Here is a 27,877-nt window from a genome sequence, read left to right on the forward strand (position 1 = left end):
CCATTGCTTGCTAAGATTGTTTCTCTGCCTGAAGAAAGTAAAAGGTGAAGTTTCAAGGGTCTGAGTGATTAAAATAAAAGTTAGGTGTGTCAAAGTATGCTAGTATAAAAGTTGTGCCCTAACGAGGAACAGCTCCAATTGTTATTGGGGGGGGGGGGAGGTTTCTACAGTGCTTTTGGATTAGTGTTAGCAGAGTTGAATAGTTAACATGTTGCACCTTCTCCAAGGTGCAACATTGTCAAATTTACACTCTGCAGGTCGATTTCCCATGTTCTTGGCTGTCTGCTTCTCCTTCACACGTGCTTTGCACTGGGTCTTTACGCTATGGTTTTCACTTCTATTGTTTGACACCTGCCACTGCTTCTCTATTTAACCCACTTGTAAATGTGTCTTACAGACTCCACTCTGTTCCCAGTCCACAGAGGATATGAGTTTTGTTACAGCCCCACCCTGCCGGTTTTAGTTCAAGCCATTTAACAGCTTGTGTTTTGAGTGCCGGATCGCCCCACTTCAGTTCCAGGTATGTCAGCCAAGACGGCGGCCAGCACAGCTCCAGGGCTTTACATCTCTATGAGCCTCCCCACAAACTTGAATGCAAGTTTGGGATTTAGGAACAATTCCACTTAGAAACCATTTTCAATAAACTTCTGGGGTCTAGGAACGGGTCACTCCCATGGGGGCTCATCCTCTGCCCTCATTTGTCTATTTTATTCAGCTGCTGCGTCCTGTCTGCCATGTAGGTGGGGAGCTCTCCGGGATAGGGACCATCTTCTTCGTTCCATGGGGGCACCGTGCCTGGCACAACAGATCCCTGGTCTTTGACTGGCGTTCCCAGACGCTCCCATGCTATACACAGGAATGGGCGCAGCACACGAGTCTCCGGGGTGGGGGAAGGCTCCTTGAGGGGCATCGCTGGCCGGAGAAATGCCTGCCCCAGACAGGGCCTTGCCCTGGGAAGGGCCCGGAGGGGCTCAGGCCAGCTGCAGGTTGCGGAAGCTCATTGTGACGAGGCTGGGCGACCAGAGCGTGAGTGTGAAGGAGGAGGACGGGGGGCGTGGCGGGTCATAGGCGCCTCTGTCAGCCAAAGCCCCAGGCATCGGGGCTGTCCCGATAAAATCGGGGCATCCGGTCCCCCGTGGCGGGGCTGCGAGGTGACGCCAGCCCCAGCGCTCCAAGGGCTGTGATGTCACAGCAGTGACGTCACCGAACAGTGACGTCACCGGCGCGGGAGGGGGTGTCACCCGATGCCACGGGCCTGGGGCTCACCCTGAGCTGGGCCAAGGCGGGGGGGGGGGTCGCGACCCCCCCCCGCGGGCCCCGCTCAGCTGCGCTGGTTCTACCCGGCCCCGGAACCGCCGGCGGCGGCCCCTGGTTTCCGCGGGGACCCACTTCCCGGACGGACCCGGACCCGGACCCGGCCCCGGGCACCGCCCCCCGCAGGACGCGGCCCGGCAGGTGAGGCCTGGCCGGGAGGGGGAGGGGAGGCCGCCCCCCCTCGCCCCTGGCGGCTCCTGCCCCGCCCCCATCTCCCCAGGGTGCGCTTCCCGAGCGCCCCCTGTCCTTGTCCTCCGCCCTCTCGGGGCGCCCCGGCCTCCCCCCTCTCGGGGGGCACCTGCCCCGGCGCTGCCCCCCCCCCGGTGCCTGCGCGCCCGGGGGGGCGGCCCGTATCCTGCGCCAGCAGTTGTGCAAGTCCCGCTGGGGGGGGTGGTCGGGGGTCGGGGGGGGCGGTTGGTGCTGTCTGTGCCCGGGGGGGGGCGGATCGGCGCAGTGCCTGTGCTCTGTGCTTGCCTGGAGGGGGATACGCCAGCCTCGGGGGGGGGCTGGCTTCCATGCCAATAAAATATGGCAAGAAACAGTAACGCTGAAAATACAAACTGTTTTGAAGTTTTTCCACACCTCTTTAAATAAATCCCACCACCCTGAAACCACTTCCTCCAGTCGCAGTGTGCATCCCCACATCTTCCTTCTCCTCTGTCTGGGGGAAATTCTCCCTCCTTTTCCTGATCCACATTTAACAGGAGCCCCCTGGGATTTGTTGAGTTGTCTAAATTTCTGGGTGGAAGTGCTGACACAGAGCTGTTTGGGAAGTTTGAAAGCATCTGGTCTTTCTGCAGACAACAGATGTGAGTTTCTGTTAGTTTGAGGGAAGCGTTTTTTTCACACACTTCAGAGCAGCACGCAGGCTGATGCAGAGGCAGACAACGGCAGAAAGTTATCTGGTGGCCTGCTTGTGCTTCTGGTTTGATCATGCTCAGGGACGATGGAGCACACTCCTCCTTTTGCAAGATTAGTTACAGTGGCAAGAGCTGATCTTGGAAGAGATGCAGTGATAACCACGTGTCTGAGGTCAGGATCAGACCCTTTGACTAGCTCAGCAAAAAGAGTGTTGCTCAAGTCATCTAGTGTGTTTTTATAATTACATTTGTATTTATACTGTGACCAAGGTGAGATTAGATAATGGGGATTTGTAGAGACACATTTGAAAGAGGAGATGAGTTAGAGATGGAATAGCAAGGAATGATTTAGGAAAAGTTTAAGCAAGAGATAAATTTCTTAGCAGTGAGGGAATTTGTGCACTGGCATGAGCTTTCTTCCTAGGGTGTAGCTGGACCACTCTTACTAGAGATGTTTGAGAGATGGCTCGGGGCCTAGGAGTGACTGAGGTCACTGAGTGAGCCTTTGTGTCCAGTCTCCAGCAGAGTCATAGGTGCTAGAGATGCAGCTGACCTATGTTACTTTGTCACCTCATTCATTTACAAAGATCAGAGCAGGGCTGCATCCTGGAAGATGTCTTCTGGTGTTTTGTGTGGTCTAGTTTCAAACGCCTAAAGCAACGGGCAGTGTTTTCTCTATAAATTTGACTCGTAAACTGATGGTATTGCGGGTTTACAGCATAGAGCTGCTGAGCCCAGTCCCTTTTTTGCTCCTTCAGCAACTGCTGTGCTTCAGCATAGGAAAGAGAAGCGTGATGATGGGGCGTGTTGTGCAGGTGGAAGAATACGGGTAAGACTGTAAATAATGTGAGGGCGTCTGTAGAGAAGCTGTGGCTTGCAAGGAAATAATCCATCAGTTACTTTATGGTTATGCTTAATTTCATTTTAACCGGTATGTTGTTTTCCTCCTGAAAGGCTGAACCGTAGCATCATCTGGAATAAGTGACAGGTTTCTACTTTAAATCCCAGCTGGGTTTCCTAAAAGGATTTATACCACCATCTAGTCTACGTATTGTTAGTGGTCATGTGTGAACAATACATGGTTATTAGTGTCTTGGAAAATGAACTGACATTGATAAATCTGTGACAGTTACCCAGTTACTTTGCATTGTACTGTGGCTCCATTAGCATTCTGAGATCACCTTTGTTTGCTTTTTACTCCTAATTTGAGAGCTGTGAGGCTGGCTCCTGTTTTCCTACCTTTAGACCTATAATTTCTGGCTGAGTAAAGCATTGGAGTGGGGAGCTGGGGGATGGAAACACTGTCTAGGGTGAAGGGAGAATGTTAACTCCTTATGTATCAGTTTGTTAATCCCATAGTTCCTGCTTCTCTGGCCAGTCCTAGCTGGTTTGGGGTTGTATTCCCCTCCCCACCTTCAACTGTGGTGGTGCATTATCGTGTATAGAATTTGGATCCCACAGTTGCTCATAATTACCACTGTCTTTTCTGCCACTCATTGCAAGGCTTTGTGATGTCAAGAGCTGGGGTGAAACCATCACATGTACTTTCACTTGTTACCTTAGCCATAGTAGGGTAGGGTTTGAACCTTTCTCCAAAGACAGAAGCTAGTGCATTGACTTGCTGTCTTGCTCCTGCAGTTCCCATCCCACGGCAGCAGGTCTTGCACAGCTGTGCATTCTTAGTCAAATTTGATTCCGGTTTCTGATGTAGCACTCTGAAAAACTGGTAAAAGAAAGGAATCTGCCCCAGCCCTTGCCGAACTAGCACTGTCCAGCACTTCTGTAATACTATACACAGTTGACACAAGTTCTGTGAAGTCCATAAATGCACAGGACCAGTGAAAGCTGCTGCTGCTTATTATTCCATTAAATCTGCGCTGGCACTGTGGTGAAAAGAGGATAATGTAAGTCTCTGAAGCTGCAGTTTTGAAGTGGTGGCTACACCTGGCTCTTTGAGCTTTACACGGGAAACCAACTAAGCCAAGTGTCGTTAAGGATACTGGCTTGGAACTCTCTGCTCTTCAGTGACACCATGGAAATGCAGTCAGTCCCAATTAACACCCCTGTTAACATTCCGTATGTGCTCTCACCAGCAATCTGGCCTTGGGGCTACTAGTTAGAAAGAGGTGATTCTGGTTTTGCTAACAGTTTATGTTGCCTTTTTTTCTTTCTTTAAATTCCTCTGTAAAGAGGAACGTGAGAAATGGAAAGATGTTGTGCTGGTGTTGCCTGTTTCGTTTTTTCCGTGTCATTGGTGTGTGTCATGTGCGTGCAGTGACCACACCTCATAGTGTACAGCCCACTTCCAGATATCTCTGCACTAAGTCACGGGCTTCATTGCGGAAGTAGAAATTGAGGTTGTTCCGCAAAGAAGTTTCTGATTTGGGAAATTTCATTGGTGTGGATGAGAGAGACAGGAAAGCTCACGGCTGCGTCTATGCAAAAACTAAATAAAAATCCATCATTGACGGTAGGTGTTAGCAACGGGCATCTGAGCTGGTGCCAAGCACAGCTGAGCTGCACGGCATTTGGATTTTCCATTGATCCAAAGTTGCCAAACAAATTCTCTGGTTATTTGTTGTTTCTGCTACTTCACGCTACAGGGGGCTGTGTGATGGTTTCGGAGCCCTATGAAGTCAAATGGCCAGTGACCCCGTCCTTGAATGCAGCACTCCTACATCTTTTCCTTTTTGTGAAATGAAAGTTTAGATGCAGTTGGACAGAAGATGGCTTGTTTTAGTTTCACTTTAAGGATGCTTCACTTGTTGAGTTAAACTTTAATAGTCACTGTTACATAAGAAGCAACATAAAGTCCTTTCTCTCCTGCCCTTTGCCATAGCCCTTTCCTTATTTTTCTTCCTCTCCTTGGCTGGGTGTCTGTGACAATCAGTGTGTGGCTCAGGACAGCGTCAACCAATCAGAGTCTTCCCTTTCTTCCTACTGGGCCTTATGGTCCAGCTCACAACCACCGTTCCAGTGTTAGCAGTGCCCTGGACAGGGTTCTGGAGACCCTCTTACTCACAGCACTAGCTCAGTTTCTCCTGCACCCTTCTGTAGCAGTTTCTTCCTGATGCTACCAGTGTAGTGTCACTCTGCCCTGCCACTGGAGGAACAACAAGCTGCAGCCACTACGGTAGCACAAACATATTGCTTTAAAAAAGAAGTGGCTGATGAATAGCATTTAGACATTCCTAACATTTGTCTCCATTGCTGTAAAAACAAGAGAGTCTTTTTGAACTTCTCCCACGAGAGAGTGGACTTTAATGTCATCATGCAACCTGAGCAGAATGTGTAACTCTTATGCGAGCCCATAATCTTCCCCCGTAACGGTGGGGACTGTTGCTTCATCCCAGTTCCCTCGTGGATGTTTTTCTACGTTTCTGAGCCTTGATACAATTTAACATGGTTCACACACACTGTGTAGGAGAGGTAGTAGGTGGGGTTCAGTGGTAGGGTGCGCGCCCGGTCAGGATAGCGCTACACTGGTAGAGCTGGTGGTTGGGGGGGCAGCCAGCCGAGCTCATGCTGCCACGTTGCCTGGCTCTAGTCAATGCTGTTAGTTTCCTGCTGTCCAAGCTTTATTCAGAAATGCTGTAACAAATCCCACAAGTCAATAGTGCTTGCTTGCTTGTTTTCATTTGGAAAACCAGCTGCTTGGTCTAACGTATGGTGGCTGCACTCTATGCTGTTTCTGCCTACTCTGGCTGTTGTGCCCATTCTGTTAATGTTGTGTCATGTAGGACAGAACCTTGTGCCTTATACAGTACCTGTGATGATCAATCAGATCAGAAGGGGGGACAGGCCTCCTTTGCTTATTTTCTTCAGTCATTGGAAGTGTTGAGTTGCTACAGGACAGCATCAGTAAGCATTAATTACTGTGCTAAACTCACTTGTTAAAAATAAATGCTTTTTTAATGTACATTTTTGTATTAAGTTAGATTGTGATTTAGAGATTCCACTGTGAGTGCTTCGGGCTGTCTTCCTGTGTGTGTAGGTGGGGCCTAGCACCTAAACAGGCTTAGAATGAAAGCTACCCCCTTTTCCTTTGTGTGAATATTTTGTGTAAATTCCTGGATATTCCCACTCCCTGCTCATTGGTTCACATAATTTCTCTCTGCAGCATCGAGTCTGATCAAGTAATGCTGGCAGAATGTTGGGCTCCTGGATATTTTGCCATGTGAATTTACCCATGCGATGTCTTGTTCACGGAGTACACGGCTGGAGGTGGCCTGCCTGTGGATGGAGGAATGTTGGACATTTCAAAAAAGGCTTGCATACCACAAGAACATCATTCAGTGCTAGGGTTACCCCCGTCTTCACCAGAGCTTTGGCTTTTGGTGATAAAATTGCCATCATTGATCAAAATGGAGAGCACACATACAGGGACCTTTACACTCAGAGTGTCCACTTGTCTCAGCAACTCTGTGAAGTGCTCGGGTGTTCCAGTGGAGACCTAAAGGAAGAGCGGATCTCGTTTTTATGCCCTAATGATGCCTCATATGTGATTGCCCAGTGGGCTTCCTGGATGAGTGGAGGCATAGCTGTTCCTCTGTACAGGAAACACCCAGTGCAGGAACTGGAGTATTTCATCCAAGACTCCCAGAGTAGTCTAGTCATTGCCACGGAAGAATATGTGAGGGACATAACCCCTAGTGCGGAGAAACTGGGATTACCTGTTCTGCCACTCATTAACTCTGGTAGCAATGGCTGTGCAAGTGATCGGGCTGTGGAAGCATTTCCCTTGGCAACTGACTGTCCTGAGTGGAAAGATAGAGGAGCCATGATAATCTACACCAGTGGGACTACAGGAAGACCAAAAGGCGTCCTTAGTACCCATCAGAATGTGCAAGCTGTGGTGAGTGATACTTCCCTCATGGTATACTAATGGCACGTTATTGGAGGTCAGTTTTGTTCAAAAGTGACTAGTGATTTGGGGTGCTTCCTGCTGGGTGTGCAGCTTGAGCAACTGCACTCTGAAAATCCAGGCCCCCCTAAAGTGTCTCAGGTTGACACCCAAAACGATTAGTCATATTTGAAAATCTTTACGGGTATGTATGCACTGTGGCTTAGGCTCTCGTGGGTGGGCGGGTGCTTTCCTGCAGGGGTGGTAGTGACTCTATAAGTTGCCTTTTTTACTAGTTGCTTTTCTGCAAGATGACTTAAATGTATCCATGCCCCTCACTGAAGTATAATTTGATCCAGCACGTCACTATTATGTAAAGTCTGTGCATTATTTAGCTATATATCCCCAAGGCAAAAAATCCATTAGCTATCTGAGCCAAAAAGAGTTAGAAGTCTAAAGGAGTGTTCTGATTGCCTTGCCAGTTCAGTGTCGCTGCCTGCAGCTGATAAAATCACACCATTAAGGGGAATAAATACACTGCATCTCAAAGATGTGGTATCGGACTAAAATGGTTCTAGATGCTCTGATACTGTGGTGAGAGGGGCAGTATAAGAACCTAGACAGAGAGAACAAGGGCTTGACTGTATTGAGGAAAGACTCTTTCCTCACAAGCGTTCAGATCATTTGGAAAGCAGACTGAGGAGTGGCTGTGTCTGGCAGTTTGGTGCAGAACACCAGGGTTGTAGCGGCTGGATAAAATCTGCCCTCCCCACTACAGGAAGGGGGAATGGAATTGTGAATGACACTACCAGATTCCAAAAAGAAAAGGAGTACTTGTGGCACCTTGGAGACTAACAAATTTATTTAAGCACTGTTCAAATACCTTTTCTTTTTAGACAAGCTGGAAATCACCTCTTTGACTGCAAAGGTTAGGCTCTGAAAGGCATTGTCCTGCCTAAAAGGGCTCAAACTCGAGTGCTTTAGAATAATTTTTTCTTTTGGAAGCTTAAAATTAATATTTTCCCAGTATTGGGTTTATTTTCCTTTCTATTTATGGACCATTGACTTCCTGCCCCCAATTTCTATTTCTCATGGATTCTAATAAGCCAGCACTGGTTAGCTTCTTTTTGTCAGCAGCATTATCAATGGTGTCAGCAAAGTTTCTTAGATAACTATTGTTTCTGCTGACTCTGGTTGTGCAACAGGAGGTTAACAATACCTAAACAGCAGCTATTAATTTCTAATTTTTTGGCAACATAGATAGAGTTATAGGTGCCTGTATTTATATACATATGTATTCTATAGATGCACGGAATGTTCCCATTCAGTTCTATTTTTATGATAGATGCTTTTCTCATGTTGGTCTCAAAGAAGAAGAGACCCCACTTTCCTAGCATTGATCAAAGGGGCTATAGGTCTTCCACCGTGCAGGTTCTTGTCTGTTTTTTACTGGTGACACTTTCATTCGGACACCTATTTTTTCCCATTAATCCCCTGAATTTATGTTCACATTCAGGGCCCGGAAACTAGCCCAGGGAGGGACATGCTGCTACCAGCTTAAACAGTAGAGCTAGGGTTTGAGCTGGGGCTCCTGAATTAACCATGTTTTCTCTGTGGTTAGAGCTCTGTTCTGTGTGTGTGCTGGTGGCTCACCGTGTCCTAATGCTGGATTGTATATTTTTTCCCCAAGGTAACAGGGCTGGTTGACAAATGGGAGTGGACAAAGGAAGATGTTATCTTGCATGTGCTGCCTTTACACCATGTCCATGGAGTGATCAATAAGCTGTTGTGCCCTCTTTGGGTGGGAGCTACGTGCATCATGCTACCTGAGTTCAGCCCTCAGAAGGTAAGCCTGGAGGGAATGTGTGTTGGCTTTGAAATTCATCAGCAAAACCCCATGCATTCTAATTAGAGTAAGTTTGGAGACAGGGTCTTAAACAGTTCTAGCCTATTTAGCTTTTGGTTGCGTCCAGGTCATGAATTGTCTTGTTAAAAAGACTTTGAACTGAATATTCAATCTGGGGAAAGCAGCTTCTCTGGGTGGTTTTAACTTGTTTGATTATTAAACTGCTAATAATCCGTAATATTACACTATGCTCCTTGGTAACGCTAGGAGGTACATGCTGTCAAACCAGGGCACTACACATAGAATAATAACGGAGTTAATTTAGGATCAGGAAAGATGAAAACATAATTTACTCTCTTGTTTTGTCACATACTGTACCTTAGCAATGCATTGCCTCAAACACTTAACGTTTGTTTTGTATTTCCATATTCAGTAGCTCGCAGTAGCCCTTTTCTGTGTTAAATACACTCACACTCAATGTCTTGTGCGGTATGTTGCTGGTGTTAGAGTTTCTGGTGCCCCAGGTGAGACTAATACAATGATACTTGATATTTATATGCAAGCTCTGCTTTTCATCCTCCAAGCTCTTTAGAAACATTAGTAAATTCATCAAGATTAGACTGGATAGCAGGTTCCTACTCTAGGCCACAATGGGAAAGAGTTAGCAAAATTGAAACTTTTCAGAGTCCCTTAGGAAAGGTGGTGGTAAGCAGACTGTCCTCATCAGATTACGAGCAGAGATGCTGTTAGAATGTTGTTTTCCTGCAGATGCAGGAAGCCCTGGGCCTGGTGCTTTGCTCTGCTGTGGTACCTTGGCAATGCCCGCGGTTTTAAAGGGGAAAAAAGTGGTTGTAGCAGAGTGTGTGTCTGTTAATGGAGAAGAACACATTTAATCTGTTTCCACCTGGGATTGCCTTTGCCACCGTTATGATGGTGCTGCTTGTTTGTAGAGTCCCTAAGGCTGGTCCTGAAGAAGAATTTGGGAGATCACTCTGGTCCATCCTTTAATTCATTTAACAACCTAACTACTGTGGTGATGGGTCCTGTAGAAGACCCTAAGGTAGGGAGATGGGTTTGTCTTCTACCCAAAGTGTGTAAATATCACTTTGTGAACAATGTGCCAAGCATTGAGACCAAGTGTGATTTGAGGAGAGACATATGTTTATGTTCCTCTTCCCTGGAGACAGCCCCATCTGGTAGACTGGTGAGAAGGCAGCAGTCTGATAAGAACGTGTGATCTAAGTGAGTCTGACAGAAATAGGTGAAGAGAAGATAAAGGAAGCTGGAGCACTGGACTCTGAAATGGCCATCCTTTGTCATGCATGTGGCATTCACGTTCCAGGTGTGCTACAGGTGTCGGGGCTCCTGTATTCTCAGAGCTAGGGGAATCATTTCCTTAAGATAAGCTGAAACAGGATGGACATTAAGGTGGCACTATAAAATGGAAAATCTTGGAAATCTTCTAACCTCAATCCCAGGTTCCTTCGCTTGTTGCTCACATCCTGCTACTCTGAGCCCTTGTTGCTCAGAGATTTGGGCCCAGCTGCTTGTTGGAAATGCACCATGCAAGATCAAATAAATACAACCTGAGAAATGCCTGGCTATGCCTAACCCGCTCCCCCACCCCACCCCCCATGTAATGCCAAAGAGCATGTGAGGGGAGGAGTTCAGGATAGCTTAGGTTGTCATTGCAATACACCTTATAACTCATCAGTTCAAGCTCTTCTGGAAAGTGATGTGGGAATTCAACAAGCAAATAAAATATAGAAGGGAATAAAGTACAATAAACAACAGTGCCGAACGCTTCCCCTCTTATTTCATGGCAGGCGGGGGAGAGGGGGATTTTTTGCCATGCAGTCCCCATCTCCTTGCAGAGCTATGCAGAGCAGCAGATTAAAGTTATGCACTTCAAGGCGCTGGTGCCTCAAGGCCTAATTCTGCTTTGGTCAGTGGAGTTACTCAGCGTTAATACCACTGTAGCTGAGATTGGAATTTGGCACCGGTTCCTTTGTGGCCAGAAGGCTCAGTGTTCAGTGAATAATTGGGCTTTCAGGTGCAGATGCCGGCTTTAAGTGGGAACGGATGTGTGCATTTTCTGAGATTACTTCTTATAGAAGCATAAATTGATAATCAGTCCTGCAGCCACCCCAGGGTAAGACCAGGACACACATATTACTAATGAGCAGCCATGGTCAGAGGCTTTTAAAATTATACTGTGCTCTCTCTGTATGCTTCAGGTCTAATAAGGCTACGTGGGATATATAGAGAGATATGAGCAAATGCAAGAAATCGTTGTCCTGTTCACTTGTCAAACACAGACGTGTCTGACTCCTTTCACTCTCCCAGGGAGTTCTCTACAGCCCATGCTGACTTCATTTTACACTTTCCACCTTGAGTCCCCCACAGCAGTCACCATCCTTCCAGATGTGGAGGAATGGAAGGAAACCTCCATCAAAGCCAGTCCTAATCTGAATCAAAGAATAAATCAAAGAATATTTAGCATTTGCAGTGCTTGACAGCTTCCAAATACTGTCCTGACCTATTGCAGAAGGCAAGGCCTTGGTGCTTTGCTAGCTTTGGTGATACACTGAGGCAGCTAATTGCAGGCGGGGTCAGGGTGAAGAGCACACTGATAGTCCTGAAGCAAAGCCAATCCAAAGCCCCATGTGCATTTCTCCCCATCCTGTGGCATCTCATGATTGATTGTCCCTTGTACTCTTGTATTTCTCTGAGCTGCTCTCCCGACATCTGCAAATCAATGAGTTGATGCTGAAGAATGGGCTCTGCTGGGAGGAGGGGGATGCTCAGTCCTGCATTCCCCAATCAGATTGCTCAGTGAGAATTGACAACCAAGGGCAAGCGAGGACTGCGCTGGAGGGGATCCTTCACTTTGACCCAGAGGGCTGAGCTCGGGTGGGGCAGTCTGCATGGAAAGTGATGCAGGAGCAGTGAGCCAGCTCCATTCCAAGAGCTCTCAGGTGCGGTCGGGCCTCTGAAAGACATCATTTGCCTTTTTTATTGTTTTCATTCCCTTTATTTTTCCAAGGGCCTCCCCTGGGAGCTGAAAGTGGTTTGATCGACACTACAGAGAAAGCACACGAGGGTAAAGTAGGCTTTCTTGTGGAGTTTAATGCAAGCTCCTTTTCAGTTCCAGTCGATTTTCACCAGCTGTTTACAAAATGCCCTTTGCTACCAAAATCAGCTTTCAGAAAAGAAGCACAGTTTCAGTGGAGGATTTCGCAGAAGGAGTCTGAGTTTTGCTGCTTTTTTTTTCTTCACTGCACCTTGAGAAAACAGTCAATTACAGTGTGATGTAAAGAAACCCAAATGGCAGCTAAAACACTTGACATACTGATCAAAACAAGGCTAGGAGCATACTCTAAATCTGCAGCAGACATATTTAGCCTTGAGTGATATTGGCATGGGTTCAAGAGAAACCACAGCAGCATGCCCAATGTGCCTTTGGTTTCTAATGACTAACACTTCATTATACAAAATAAATACTTTATTATTTCAGTGTTCATTAAATTACATAATTTGTGGCGTGCCTTATAATCTGAGATACAGGTGCCAGTCTGGTTTAGTTGGTGCATTATTTCCTCTTAGCTAAAAGATGGTTCACGTCTCAGATAAAGGCTTGGTTTGCATCCTGTGTAGTGTGGTGTTAGGAGTTGTTTTTCAGACCCTTCTGCCTGGTTCTGGCAACTGCCGAGGAGGAGGTTAAAGATCAAGGTTCTGGAACGACCCCAGTGTCCTGGCCAGCATTCCCTCTCTACCAGCATCTGATGTCCGAGGCTGCATGTGAGCTATTGTGAAGCTCACAAAAGGACTCATTAAAGTGTACTGAGATGCCTCAAGCATGAAAGTTGCTTCATAAAATCAGATTCTCTTTATTAAACGAAGACGTATGTTACTCTGCTCTAGCTACTATACCTGTTATAATTCACTTTATAGCACCATCTGTTAAGAATGTCTTGGTTAAGCTTATTGTAGCATCCTTTTATTGTAAGTTATTAAAGAATATAGCTGCATCTATTAATCATTTGTTAATAAAGGGTTTATAAATGGACCCTTAATTCCCACCATTGCTTTCTGCTCCTTTCAAGTGGCATTTTAAGTACCTTGGTGCGTGCTCCTTTGGGAACGTAACATGCCCCCGTGCAGGGAACTGGGCTCAAGACACACACTCTACTGCCTCTTGGGCCAGTGGGGCTAGATATGTAATAGAAGTAGCACATTCCACCCATGGGGTGTGTGTCTTATTGCACTGGAGTGACCTTTCTGTTTTTCTTGGGAACAGTGTTACGTGATCTACAGCGAGCCATAGAAACTTCCTCAGCCACATGGAAGTTTGGCCTGAAATTGGGAGAGTACAAGGGAGGGAGATAGTGAAAGGCTTGTAGGATTCCCTCTCCAGAAAGTACTGGGAGCAAGTATCGCTCTGACCTTTCATCCGTTTTGTTTTGTAAGTGAATTTAGCACAAGGTAACTTCCAGATTGATAGCCCTGGAGAATGAAGTCCTCACTCTATCCAAAGGAAAGATCCTGTGTAGACAATGACAGCCCAAGCTTCTCACGCTACTCTCGCCAATATGCCTCAGTCTTGAACTACAGGGGCCACTGTTAGGTCTGAGAAGCAAGTTCCATGTCTCTATCATTGGACCCCTTTGCTGCAGCTGCCCGCCAGGGTGCAGGTATCATTGCCTTCTAGCCTTGTGCAAGAGAGTCTGTTGTCTTTGCTTTGCAAGTTTTTTGTCTGAATGTCTCATGGAAAAACAATCTAATATTGAGCAGTTCCGTAGAAGTGTATAAAAATATGAACAGTGCATGCCCTCGTCCCCTGGAGGGTGTATCCAGGTTGGCTGCATGATTAAATGCAAGGCCCACTCTTGCCGTCAGCAAAGCCCCTTGTAATGCAGCCTGTACTCTGAGGTCCTTTGTTAACAAATACGCTGATACGTAGATTTCTTGGCCTACGTTTTCAGAAGCGACTAGTCATTTGGGGTGGCTGAGTTTTTGGGTGTCCAACTTGAGACACCTTAAAGAAGGCTGATTATCAGAAAGTGCTGAGCTCCTGTCATCTGAAAATCAGGTCCCTTGAGGGTGTCTTATGTTGGGCACCCCAAATCATTAGTCTCTTTTGAGAATTTAGGCCCTTATGTTTAGGTGGCAAGTGGCCTCAATGCACCAGCCTTTCACCTCTGGAGCCTGAGGGTCTGATCTCAGTTAGTCGCAGCTAAAGGAAATGTCTGTGTCACAAAGCCCCCGCACAGCTGGGCGTGGCTGGTAGTCTCTACCTGGGAGGCTGAGCAGCGGGAGAGGCAGCACTGAGATGCATTGGCAGGGTAGTGTGCAGAACAAGAAGCAACCTCTGCAGCTCTCTGTGTAGTATCGCGTTCCAGCCACTCCCATAGGCCCCTCACTTCACGAACATCAGATTAGTCCTTATATTTTTAAAATAAAAGCAAATGCTAGCATACAAATTCGTGAGCTCCAAGGAATACAACCATTAGAAAGGCACTATTCGCTTGCTGGGAATGTGTGTTCCCATTCTGTTTTGGTTGGAGAAAGGTGATTGTCTTTTCATCCATTCACCAGTGGCTTTAGAAATTTTATTTCAGGCTCAAAGGGAAGTCTGGGCCTGGTAAGGGACAGGTCACTGCTGGATGGATTATGCTTGATCAGTTCTTGCAAACATTGGCTTTACACAGTTATATTTGTTCTTCACTTCCCCACAGATCTGCTGTCTGTCCTCAGCATCTGTTACAGAGTAATGCCTTTTGATGTGTGTGTGGGGGAAATAAAAAAAATTGAACCAGAGCCTGTCATATTTAGTTATATTGCTGGGTCCCAGGGAAAGCACTTGCCCCTTTCAGTATGCCTGCAGCATGGCGAGGGTTTAAAAGCTTCAGACTGAAATGCAGAGGGGGCCGTTAGTCTGCACTGATGAATAAATGATTACAACCAGAGTCATGCAGAGCGCAAACAGTTTGGGGTTATAACAAACATGAAACAAAGCCACCAATGGCTCGATATCCTTTTGAAGAAAGGAATGTTTCTCTTTCTATATATTCCTGTAAATGGCCTGAGTTGTGCTACCCATCAGAGGTTCAGCCGTGAGGAGACAGCAAAGCCCCCCTCGCTGTTCTCTGCACTCCTCTGTAATATGCGTGTTACTTCCGCTCAGAAAGAAACTGTGTCACCACTATGCATGTGTGGCCGTGTGTTCTGTTTAGTGCTCCTTCCCGGTGCTGGAATTTCTGCATGTCTAGGGACCCTGCTTCTATTGCAGTTGATGCTGGTGTCCCTCCCCAGAGATCTAGTTTGGCAGTGAGGCACTCAATCTGAATCAGATCCGTAGCTGTTAACAGAACCTATGAAAATTTGGGCATAACCAGCACTTTATAATCAATACGAAAACATAAAACAGTCTCAGAGATCAAAAGGGAAGGAAAGGGATGATTTAACCTGCATTAGGGATATTGTTACTTATGAAAAGCATTTTTTAAAAATTCAATAACAACTTAAATGGTCCAATAATTTGTGACTGGTTTAGAAAAGAGGGCCCACTGAATTGTAAATAGCTACAGCAGCCCAGGTTGTCTATTACCTGATTGGCTTTGGACTGGAAAATCCATTATGGTGTTCTTATTCCTTTTCAGATTGAAGGCATCTTAATATAATTTTCCACTAGGACATTACATAAATATTTCCTTTAAGAAAAACAATAGCTGTTTCAAGTAAAAGGAAAACACTGTCTGTCGAATACCGGATCCAGAAATTCACAGGCAAGCAGGAGGGATTCCGGCCCTGCACCATGGATCTGAGATCAGAATCTTTCACAATCACTTGTAGGAAACATGACCTACATGATTTTATTTGTTTTAAACAAGCCAAGCAGGCTCATTGTCATGCTGCAGGATGGTGTGTGTGCATCCATGTGTGTGTGAGAGAGACTGTTGTAGTCTTCCTAGTCTATGGGAAACCTCTCCAAATTGTTTGTTGTTCCTCTGCCCTCCAGTCCCAGCCTGGGGATGTTCACTGCTTTTTCCAAACTCCCTTTCATTTTCTGTCTCTTCTCCTGCTTTTGGAATGTGTAACTCATGATAAAGGTTGTTGTGTGCAATCTAAGCATGGTGGACCCTGGTTCTTCTCCCACCTCACCTCTTCTTCTGTGTTGCCAGTTGTTTAAATATCGATTGTTTCAGTGTCTTTGGCTTCTTCTGGATTTGTATTCAGTACTGTGCTCCTCCTTCCACTGAAAGTGAGGCCTCTGGAAGGGAAAAGAGGTTAGTGCTTCTCTGCGATGTGTGTGGCCACGTCTCTCCCTCCAGGCTGTCTTGCATAGACAGCCAAACTGGGTGCAGTTTGGGAAGTTGCCATGCAAAAATGCAGGCTTTGTGGATTGAAAGGAGCTGCTTGTTGTGTGTCACTCAGCCAATCCCCCTCCATCATCACATCTCCTGTCTGTCGTAGGAACTACTAAGGCAAATCTTGCACATTTCCCATCACATTAGGGTTATTTTGCATCCAGTTGGTGGTTCTGTTTTATAACTTTCCTTCTCCCTATTGACAGGTTTCAGAGTAACAGCCGTGTTAGTCTGTATTCGCAAAAAGAAAAGGAGTACTTGTGGCACCTTAGAGACTAACCAATTTATTGATGAAGTGAGCTGTAGCTCACGAAAGCTTATGCTCAAATAAATTGGTTAGTCTCTAAGGTGCCACAAGTACTCCTTTTCTTCTCCCTATTGTCACTTTCCCTTTGGCAAAATCTTCTAACATTCCATTGGCGAACAGACAGACTTCCCGTGCAAAGGTGGGTAGCAGAGAATTAGCCCTTCTTAAACGGAGTCTAGCTGCACTCAGCACGGTTTCTGAAAGTTCTTGGGCTGAGATGCGTGTTTTACCTGGCGACTTGATAAGCTTAAAGGCTGATCAGTACAGCACAGGTCAGCAGGGTACTTAAGCACGTACCTAACTTCAAGCATGTGAGCAGTCCCATTAAGTTCTTGCCTAAGTACCTTGTTGACTGGGAATTTCTGAGCCCCCTGCTAGGACGAGGAGGCAGTGCATTTGTGACGCAAGCTGTATCAAGAAGCCCCAGGTCAGTACTGCTAAACCAGCGTCCGTCCACCTATAATCTGATTGCACAGTTGGAACCGTATCATTGTTAAGACTGGATTCAAACACAAAGTTGTTTTTTGGATTATACATCGGGTGTTTCAGGGTGGTCGAGCTTAATGAGGACCTTAATGAGGATCTTCTTGTGATGATTTAGGAGTGGGGGTAACAGCCAGATCAGAAGGCAAAAACAACTGAAAAGGAAAAGCAACACTTGGAGGAAACAGCAGTGAAAGGCCACAGGGAAAAGCCTCAGATAGACAGGTAGAGAATATGTCTATAGGTGGGCTCTGAAACCAGTATCACTTCTGGTTCATCTTTAAATCATGTCTAATAAATTTTGAAAACCACCTATTTCATATTCAGAAGTGCTGAGCATCCACAAATCCAGCTGGAGTCAGTGGACACTAACTGTGTCCAGCACTAGCGAAAGTCAGGTCCCTAATGTCTGCTGATCACAGGAAAGCAAAAGTCCAACAGCCCCAATGTACAGTGCAAGGTGTACCAAAAACCCCATTGTTTTTAGAACCACTTTGCATCTGGAGGGTTTGAACAGGTCATTCAGGTGAGCGAAGTAAAATAAAATGAGGGATTGTCAATATCCTGTCCACCCAAAATTGATGTGGTGACGGTGACATATGGGATAACGGCGAGGGAGAGATTGATTACACTGCTCTAAACCGGAGGGGGTCGGAGGATGCCATATGCTGGGAGAGCAGAGCTGGGCAGCTTACAAGGCTCTCTAGATCCCAGGAGTGATTGATAGCCTCAGGTGATGAGGCTTTTCAGATCCATCCTCCTCAACTGTTGTGTTGTTGGTTTTTTTGACTGAGTAGGCAGCGGTGGATCCTACAGACCAGACATCTCTGTGGTTGGGAATGGGGCATCAAGACCAAGTTCGGAGGACATAGGACCCAGCAGCTTCTGAGAGGGAAGCAGGACCTGGGATCTATAATAAGCCTTTGCTGTGATTGAGAGTGTAAAGACGGCTGCTGTAGATGAACAGGAACTGAGCTCTTTCATCATAAGTAACACCGTAAGAGTTTGTTAACCAAGTCTGAAGAGGAGCAGTGGCACCTGGATTTTCCTGCAGTGACCTTCAAAGAGCACCTCACTCCTGCGACATGCTCCTTGGAATAAGGGAGTAGAGGAAGGGGAGGACACAATATAAAATATCCAGGTGAAAAGCATGGGGGTGGCAGCAGTTACCTGAGCCCGGGAAGTAGGAGACATGGGGTTGTGACACCCCAGTTAGGCATGTGTTTCTTCTTTCCCATGGCCCCCACCCCGTCACTCCCCTTTCCATCTGTGGCCTGCCGGAAGAAGGAAAATACACTTTCTTGCCCCTGCTGCCCTTCCCAGCACTGTAGCCATCGCTTCTGGTTCTCAACGTTTCCCCAAGGCCAGGGAGCCAATCGGCCCCTCTTCACTGCTCATTGCTTGAACTGGGCTTGCGCACTTGCCAGTGCAACTCCCTGGCCTGGGCACATCTGTAGAGTTTGGTAGTTTTCTGTCCTTCTCAAAGACGTGGAGCAGCTGCAGAGGAGCCTCTGCCCAAGACTCGGTAGTGTTGGAATGGAGCATTTCCCCACGCGGGGTGTGAATCACTGCATCTGCTCCATGGATTTGGTCTCCTCCCAGTCCACTTTCCCCTGATGCTTTTCAGGTGCTATTGCCCCGACTCCTGTAACAGCAGAAGGAAGGAGGTCCCTTTAGATTAGGTTCTACTGTATCTGGTGGATTTCTAACCTGTGCATTTATAACTCATCCTGCTAAGCACTCTCTGGGACGGGAAGACGCTCCCTTTAGTTCAGTGGGGCTGAGGCCTTTGTTAAATGTGTCCTGCTATATTAACAATAACAACATGGTTTGTATTTTTTTAAAGGCCTGATTGTTCTGAGGCAGTGAAGCGAGAGCTGGGGGTGGGTGGGTGGTGGTTCAGTGAAGGAAAAAGTAGTGAAATTGAGCCAGAGAGCAGGACTGAGGGGAAAGCAGCCGAGCAGCATTGGCATCCAGGGTGACAGCATAAAGGAGAATCACTTGTTCCCCTTCAATCAATTCACACTTTTGTTCCCCACTGCATGCACCTCTTTGCAGCTGAGCATACCAAGGGAGGGAGGGGAGAGGAGGCCCGTATTGTCAGGAGCTGTTAAGAAATACATTTATCAACAACAGGGCAAAATCCAGAAAGGAGGGAAGGAGCCTGCTGTCCCCAAAGCCGAGCTGGCAACAGCCTTTTATTTATTGATGGGGTTGTTCCGTTCCCGTGTTGGGGAATGCTCAGCAAGGGGAATGAGTGGCAGTGTGGGGGGAAGTTAGCCAAATTTAAATATTTATGCCTCTCCTCCACCACTTCTAAATGGCCCCAGATGGAGATGTTCGGCCAGTCCAAGAGCCGTTCGAGTCATTCACACATCGCCATAGCAAGCTCCTTGAATATGACCCAGTTTGTAGTTTCCAAGTATTAGTAGGACGGGTGACGGAAGACTTTTTGTCCTTTTTTTTTGCATGTTTCTTTGGGAGGGATGCAGTTAGTGAAAGCTTCCTCTGCTGGCTCCCAAACTGAGCCGTCTGTCCAGTTAGACTGTGGCTGCATCTTATTAGAAGTCTTGGATGGAATATTTTTCAAACCAATGGAATGTCAGGATATACAGGAGGTGCATGTTCCTGTGATGTCGTCAGAGGTTAATTTCCAGTGAGGGTTACGTCTTATTTAAAATTGAAAAGGGCCCATTTCGCAAAGCTAAGAACAATTGAGCCAAGTCAGTTGAGATAGAGAATTGAAACAGAAAAATGTGAATAATTGGGAATTGTTTAAGAACACTTTACTAGATGCTCAAAAAGCCACACTCCCACAGCTGAGAAAGAAGGCCACAGTGGTTAAAAATCAACCTGGCTTAGTAGAGAAGTGAAAGCAGCTATAAAAATAATATATTTACAAATAAATAGAAGAAAGGGGATGTTGATAGTAATTAATTAAATCAGAAGCTAGAAATTGTAGAAAATGGATAAAGGAAGCAAAAGGACACAAGAAAAGATCTATGGACAGCAGAGTTAAGGATGTAAGACATTTTTAAAGTATATGTGGAAATGGTAGAATTGTCAATAATGCAGAAAAAGCAGAACAGTTCAATAAATATTTCTATTCTGTATTTGGGAAAAAGCTGGATGATGAAGTCATATAATATGATGGAATACTTTACATTCCAGTAACACAGGAGAATGCTAAAGAGCAGCTTCTAAAGCTAGACACTTTTAAATCAGCAGATCTGGATAACTTGCATCCAGGAGTGTTAAAAGAGCTGACCGAGGAGCCCTCTGAACTGTTAATGTTGATTTTTCATTAAGTCTTGGAACTCTGGGGAAGTTCCAGAAGACTGGAAGAAAGGTAATGTGCCAATATTTTTAAAGGGTAAGCCAGATGACCCAGGTAATTATAGACCTGTCAGTCTGACATCAATCCCGGGCAAAATAATGGAATGGCTGATAAGGGGCTTGATTAATAAAGAATTAAAAGAGGATGCTATAATTAATGCCAATCAAGATGCATTTATAGAAAATAGATCCTGTCAAATTAACTTGATATCTTTTATGATGAGATTACAAGTTTGGTTGATAAAGGTAATGTGACTAATATACTTAGACTTCTGTAAGGCATTTGAGTTGGTATTGCACAATATTTTGATTAAGAAACTAGAATGATACAAAATCAACATGGTACACAGTAAATGCATTAAAAACTGGCTAACTGATAGGTCTCAAAATGTAATTGTAAATGGAAAAGCCTAATTGAGCACCTGTGTTCCTAGTGGTGTCTGCTGGGATCGGTTCTTGACCCTATGCTATTTCATATTTTTTATCAATGACCTGGAAGAAAACACAATTTGCAGATGATGCAGAGATTTGTGGAGTGATAAATAATGAAGAGGACAGGTCACTGATACAGAGTGCTCCAGATCACTTGATAAGCTGGATGCAAGTAAACTATGTGTGTTTCACTACGCCAGGGGTTCTCAAACTTGATTGCATCGCGACCCCCTTCTGACAACAAAAATTACTACATGACCCCAGAAGCGGGGACCGAAGCCTGAGCCTGGGCAAGCCCCGCCATCCTGGGTGAGGAGGCCAAAGCCAAAGCTCAAGGGCTTCAGCCCCAGGTTGGGGGGCCTGTCATCTGAGCCCCACCACCCAGGGCTGAAGCCAAAACCAGAGCCCTGCCACGCCAGGCTAAAGCCCTCGAGCTGAAGCTTTAGCCCCCATTAGCAAGTGTAATGCCAACTCTAGCAACCCCATTAGAATAAGATTGGAACCCACTTTGGGGTCCCGACCCACAGTTTGAGAACCATTGCAATATGCTAAACGTAAGGTCATACATCTAGGAACAAAGAATCTAGGCCATACTTGCAGGATGGGTGACTTTGTTCTGGGAAGCAGTGACTCTGAACAGGACTTGGAAGTCATGGTGGATAGTCAGCTGAACATGAGATGGTACAATGCTGTGGCCAAAAGGGCTAACGTGATCCTCGGATGCGTAAACTGGGGAATCTTGACTAAGGTTAGGGAGGTTGTATTATCTCTGTCTTTGGCACTGGTGCAGCCACTAATGGAATCCTATCTTGAGTTCTGGTGTCCACAGTTCAAGAAGGATGTTGATAAGTTGGAGAGGGTTCAGATAGCACCAAGAATGGTTAAAGGATTGGAAAACCTGCCTTAGAGTGAAAGACTCAAGGAGCTCAATCTATTTAGCTTTAGAGAAGGTGAATGGGTGACTTGATCACAGTCTATAAATACCTACATGGAAAATAGAAACTTGGTAATAAAGGTCTCTTCAGTCTAGCAAACAAAGATATAACGCAGTGGTTCTCAAACTTTTGTACTGGTGACCCCTTTCACACAGCAAGCCTGGAGACAAAGCAGGGTTTGGGATGGAGGCTGACAGCTCGTGAACCCCCACACAATAACCTCACGACCCCCTGAGGAGTCCCGACCCCCAGTTTGAGAACCCCTGATATAACAAGATTCATTGGCCGGAAGGTAAAACTAGACAAATTCAACTTACAACAACTTACTAAGAGATGTGCTGGATTCTCCATCACTTACCATGTTAAAATCAAGACTGGATTTGGCCTTCTGGTCTTGGAATCTTATAAACTTATAAACATTCCAGTGAACTTATAAACATTCCAGCGAAGTAGATCTCCCGTCTCCCTCCCCCGAAATATACACATTGCAAGAGTTTCTCTCTGTGATTTGAGTACTTTGGCTCAGACCCTTGTGTATTGTAGTGGTCAATATGCTGTTTCTTCCCTTTAAGAAGTGAGAAGATCTCTGAGCTTTGAAAGGCTGGTGACTTCATATAGCACTGTCAAGGGCTGTATTTCCTAGAGGAATGGATGGACTCTGCCATACATGTTTATTTTCATGTACATGTTAACATCCATATCTTAACAGTTCTAAAAGGTGCTGGCTATTAGAAGGTACGGTTTCTACACATCATCCCACATTGACTGATTGGGAGAGTGAAAGCAATGGAGGGATTCACCGCCAAGATTACCCTGGTGCTTCTGAGAATTGATTGATGGTGTGGGGGTCAGGATGGAGGTTTTTTTGGACATCATTGCACAGTAGATTGGGTTCAAGATGGCAGGGATGCAGGGGGTTCATCGTTTTCGTAAGTATTAGGCATGGGTTAGAGATAAGATCTCTAACTATGGGTTAGAGATAGGAAACCACACTGGATAGACTCGTATTCTGATTCGACAAGTCACTTTCCCCTCCCTCTGCCTCAGTTTCCCTTTACATAATACTAAAGAATGCTGACATAGCTATTTGGAGGGTTTGTAGAGTACTTGCCTGTGAGCCTTCTCCCAAAGGTGGTATGGAAGAGCCAGTGGTGGCAGTGACATGAAGGCTATTCTCCACAGTTTGTATTTAGGTGTCTTTTCTTTTTTCCTTTCCAGGTTTGGGAGAAGTTCTTAAACCCCAGAGCTCCACGGATCAACGTCTTCATGGCGGTCCCCACTATTTACTCCAGGCTGATGGAACATTATGAAGAACATTTCTCTCAGCCTCATGTCCAGGATTTTGTACGTGCCACGTGTCAGGATAATTTCAGGTAGCTGAAAGATGCCTGTCTTCACAGCCTAAGAGGCTTACAGACAAGACCTAGAGAGTACATCCTCTACCATAGATATGCTCACGCTGTCCCAACCTTCCTGGGCTGGAGAAGGCTCACTAACACTGGAAAATGTTATGAGGGCAGGGTGTAAAGAAGGCTGGGTGCAGGTGATGGAGGAATGGAGAACTTTGAGCCGTGTTCAGAGCATCTCGAGGGTAGCTCCAGCAGTGAGCACAGTGGATTATAGGATGTCATTCCTGTAGTGCTTCCAGGTTTTCTAGGACTCTGTCGAGTTGTGGCACCAGGTTCTGCTTCAGTCCAATGACCAGGCCAATGGCAGGCTGTTCTTGCTTATTAAAAACCATCCGTCACGTACAGGCTCACAGTCCTGGCTCCAAAGCACAGACGTATAGGCAGTTATGTTCAGGCAGAGTGCCTGATTAAAGGCTGGCCCTGCTGGATTCTTTTCTAAACTTCGCCACTCTGCAAAGCTGGGCAAATCACTTCACTTCTCTGTGCTTTAATTTCTCACCCTGAAAAGTGAGAACGATGATACCTTGCAAGAGTGATTATATGTGGGGTCATTTTAATCCTCTAGTCTGACCTCCTGCATAATACAGGCCAGAGAACCTCACCCAATAATTTCCACATCAAGACCATACATTCTCTTTGAGCTAGAGGGTATCTTTTTAGAAACACATCCAGTCTTGACTTAGACTGCAAGTGATGGAGGAGCTGCCGTGTCTGTGCTGTGTGATGTAACTTTCTGATACTGCTGAATGATCTGCGATTCCCCAAGGCACTACAGATGGGCAAAGGCTTCTTGTACTACAGAAGTAATTCTCTAGAGTAAAGAATATACTGGTGATCCTCACCACGTGGCATTTCCTTGCACAGGTTAATGGTTTCAGGATCAGCAGCCCTTCCTGTGCCAGTCCTGGAGAGGTGGAAGAACATCACCGGACACACACTTCTGGAGAGGTACGGGATGACGGAGATCGGAATGGCACTTTCTAACCCCTTGCACGGAGTTCGTGTCCCAGGTATAAATCTTCTAAGGTGGAGAGGGTTGTGAGACCTTTGTGCCAACCTATATTTTATTGTTGTTAAATGCGTTTTGTTCTTCTACTCGGAGAATGTGTGTCTACATCCAGATTTCTCCCAAGTCAGGATTGGGTTAGGCGGGAAGCTGCTGGTCAGGACTGGGGGCATTGGCAAAGCTGTGGGGGAAGGAGGGGTCAAGGAGTAGGATGAGGGGAGTGCTGCTGGTCAGGATTCAGGGGCATTCAGAGAACTGTGGTGACCCATAATTCTTAATGGGGGGGCACAGTTTAAAGGTTTGGGGGGCCCATGCGTCAACCCTGGGTGCAGGAACCTTCCTGTCCCAGCTCCTTGGCCCAGGACAGCCAATCCCACTGGCTCCTGGGCGGCTGGGGCTGCAGGAGTGGGGCGTACATGTCCATGGGCCGGCCCCCGTCCCTGGGCAGGGAACTCAAAGTTTCTCCCTGGAGTTCTCTGGCCCTCGCAGACACGTCAGCAGGAGGAGGGGTGCAGGCAGTGCCCCTAACTCAGCACAAGGAACCTGCTCCTGATGTCTTCCCTAGTGACCCTGTGCCAGGTCCAGGGCTGGTGCGCTCTCCCTGCCCTGGCAAGGTAACCTTCTGCGCGGGCCACTGCTGCCACCCCAGCCAGGCTCTTGCAGGCAGTCGCTGCGCTGCATAGAGGCAGCAACCTGGAGCGGCCATCCTCACCTGGCAGGAGAAGTGGCTCTGTCCTACTGCCTCCACTCCCCACTCGGGCCTGGCTACCGGGGAGAGGGGCCAGGCAAGCTGGAAATGTGCCACGGGTGGGGTGCAGCATGAGAAGGACAGTGCCTTCAACACTTACAGAAATTGGGGGTGGAGCCTGTGTGCCCCCCCCCCCATGTCACCTCTGGCTGTGTAGGGACCCAGAGCTAGGATGAGGGATGCTGCCTGTCAGGACTGAAGGGCCTGGGCATAGCTGGGGAAACAGGGTTAGGATGTGGAATGCTGCCCATGGTGATTGAGGAGTCTGGGTAGAACCATGGGAGTAGCCGCTGTGATATCAGGCAGGAGGCACTGGCCTCCGGAGCTGTGTGTGGAAAGCTGAAGTGTGCATCTGAACCCCAGTTTGTCATAAAGAAATAAAAATGCCTACAACCCAGGCCTGACTTCACTCCACTGTGGCAGAGCATTTTTACTGAAGGGTTCCTGGTAACATGTTTTTACCAGCTATTTTAGGGCTTTCCAGTGATAAAGGTAAATGCACTTGTATGATAAAGAAAGAGGGTAAATCTTAGTAAGAGCCTCTCTTTATAGTCCACAAGGGACGTGCTGTACAGCAGTTGCCTAATGGTGTCTGAGAAAGAGGGGCCAGCCCCTGTCTGTCTGCAGGGATTTTCCAGCTCCTCTTAGAGCTGCTGGAAGCAGGCAAACCAAGTTCCAGCATAGACCCTCCTGCCGGTTGTCTCTGTTTTTCACACGCTTGCCTCCACAGAAGTGACACTGCTGGCTAGGTTGAGTCTATATCCGTCTCCTCTGGCACAGCACTTCCTTGTTCCCAAAGGCTCTGTGCTTCTTCACTGCAGCACAGCAAAAGGATGGCGTTCTCTGTGGCTTGCCTTTTGCTTCAGCTCCTGGCTAATAGCTTTTCTGCCTTCCCAAGAGAAGGGCTGGCACTTGGACCTTCTCTATGAAAGGTTAACATGTAATACATGGGCAAGCAAGAAGCCTTGTGTTCAGCTGAGAATCAGGCCTGCTGGAGAGACTGGTGAGACGTATCCTTTGCATCAGTGATGGAGGGCTCTCTGAGCCTGCTTCCCTTTTAACTGAAGGGCCTAGCCACCCTTAGTTCTAAGGGCATCATCTGACCTTCCTCCACCTCTTCCTGATGAGGAGAGGAGAGAGGCATGCTGCATCTAGGTGGAATTTATTTATTTAGAATTGATCTGTTGCAGATTCACTGGTTTTTAACAGAATCTGCTTACTGCTTTTTGTTTTGATTCAATGAGGAGCAGTCACAGACTGGCTCAGGCTCTTCAGAGCCTCCAGCACAACCTGAAGTCTTCAATGGAAAAGATGGATCAGTCCACCAGCTCCACTTCTGCGGCGAGTCACAGGGATGGGCCTGTCCCCCAGTCTGTGATTCCTTGGAAGTTTTATTCATGTCTGGTATCTCAGTTAGGTTCTCCCCCAGCTAGCAAAGTGAACAACGCTGGGTACTTGAGACAGGATGTCTGTTCACTATTATTTTTGTGCAGGTGTATTGCTCCTTTACAACCTAATACCTCCATTTCTGTGAATGTACGGAGGGTGGAGAGCAATTTTAGAGGTCACCACGTGGGAGGCTGCTTGTGGAAGTAGTTCTGATCTGTCCCTCCCGCACTGTTGGTTTTATGTGTAAGGTTCAGCACAAGCAGCTGCGTCTTGTGGACAAGGGTTGTCTTGCTGCTTTTCCTTTCTGAGTCTGTTCTGACCCTACAAGTCAGGTCTCGTTTGTCCTGGATTGAGAATGTGCTGTCACTGCATCTTCATTGAGAAAAAGAACCATTTCTCACCTGTGAGCATGAATTTGTGGAGTAACTATATCACTAAACCAGGTCCGCCCCCTTCTGGGCAGATAAGTGACAGCCTTCGCAATGTAGCTGAGGGGCTCAGAGTGCCATTGCATTCATTCTAAGGACAAGTAGCCCAGCTGACCTCTTTCTGAATGGCCTTGGTGCCTATTGAGGGTTACAAATGTGGCCCACCCATACATAGCCAAAATTTGCTTTCTGATGCATCTTCCTCCCCCTGCCTTTGCTCCACGCAGCTTTTGCATCTTTGTGATGTTTCCTCTTTGGCTTTCTTGTTACTGTTGTAGTTTTCGATACTTAAGAAGGAGACTGAGCTAAACTGCCAAATAAATAAAGGTAAAATTTGCTTTCTTCCATTGTTGTATGCAGAGTGGTAGCCATCTCAGACCCAGGTTATTAGAGAGACAAGGTGGGTGAGGGAATATCTTTTACTGGACCAACTTCAGTTGGTGAGAGAGACAAGCTTGGGTCAGAACCCAGCCTCCCCTCTGCTGAGCAGCACAGCCACCAAGAAAACCTCACTCCAGGGCTCAGCTTCTCAGCACTGACTCCCTGTTGAGTACTGTCTCAATTGCAGGGTGTTGGTTTCTATCTTCAAAGTTGTCCATGGCACCCAAGTTAGCTGAGGGGACTGAACACCTTGCCAGGTGTTGTCATGACTCCCCCACGACAGCTCAATTCCACTGGAGGGAGCTTCATGTGTACAGGAGATGAAGCTTTTTCGGACTCTGGCTGATGAACCTGGAAATCACTCAGGATCAGAACAAAATGCAAATGCACTTCTCCAATCTTGCTGGCCCACAATAACACACTCAGACATCATCCCCCTCCTACACCAAATCTTGTCCCTGCTGACAAAAGGACAGAGCAAGTATGAGAATTATTTTGTCGCGGGCACACTTTGTTATTTTGTGAGGTGCCTGGATACCACAATGACGGGTGCAGTATAAACACTAAGACTTAGTCTGCACAACAGAGTTGGGTCAGTGGAAGGCAGCTTAGGTCGACCTAACTATGTAAGTGTACACACTACAGCCTTGCTCCTGTCGATGTAAGTGCCCTATCAACACCAACATGATAACTCCACTTCCACTAGAGGAGCTGTGAAATTGACAAGACAGCCAGGCTGTCACCCTGGGGCGGGTGCGGGGCTCCAGGTAGAACCGGGCTGCTCCAGGCT

The 27,877-nt window shown here is 46.8% G+C and overlaps 1 protein-coding gene across 1 annotated transcript in view; it reads left to right on the forward strand.

The window, feature by feature from the left end:
* The first annotated feature begins 1,316 nt into the window (after positions 1 to 1,316).
* ACSF3 (acyl-CoA synthetase family member 3) overlaps positions 1,317 to 27,877 on the forward strand; it is a 105,761-nt gene continuing 79,200 nt past the window's right edge. Inside the window, exons 1-5 of the mRNA XM_084644853.1 lie at positions 1,317 to 1,455; positions 6,295 to 7,029; positions 8,708 to 8,863; positions 22,945 to 23,099; positions 24,000 to 24,145. Of these exons, the coding sequence (XP_084500979.1) occupies positions 6,325 to 7,029; positions 8,708 to 8,863; positions 22,945 to 23,099; positions 24,000 to 24,145 (1,162 nt within the window). The 5' untranslated portion in view covers positions 1,317 to 1,455; positions 6,295 to 6,324. The remainder of the gene's footprint in view (positions 1,456 to 6,294; positions 7,030 to 8,707; positions 8,864 to 22,944; positions 23,100 to 23,999; positions 24,146 to 27,877) is intronic.

Source organism: Lepidochelys olivacea (genome assembly GCF_965140295.1).
Source record: "Lepidochelys olivacea isolate rLepOli2 genome assembly, chromosome: 12".
NCBI lineage: Eukaryota > Metazoa > Chordata > Testudines > Cheloniidae > Lepidochelys > Lepidochelys olivacea.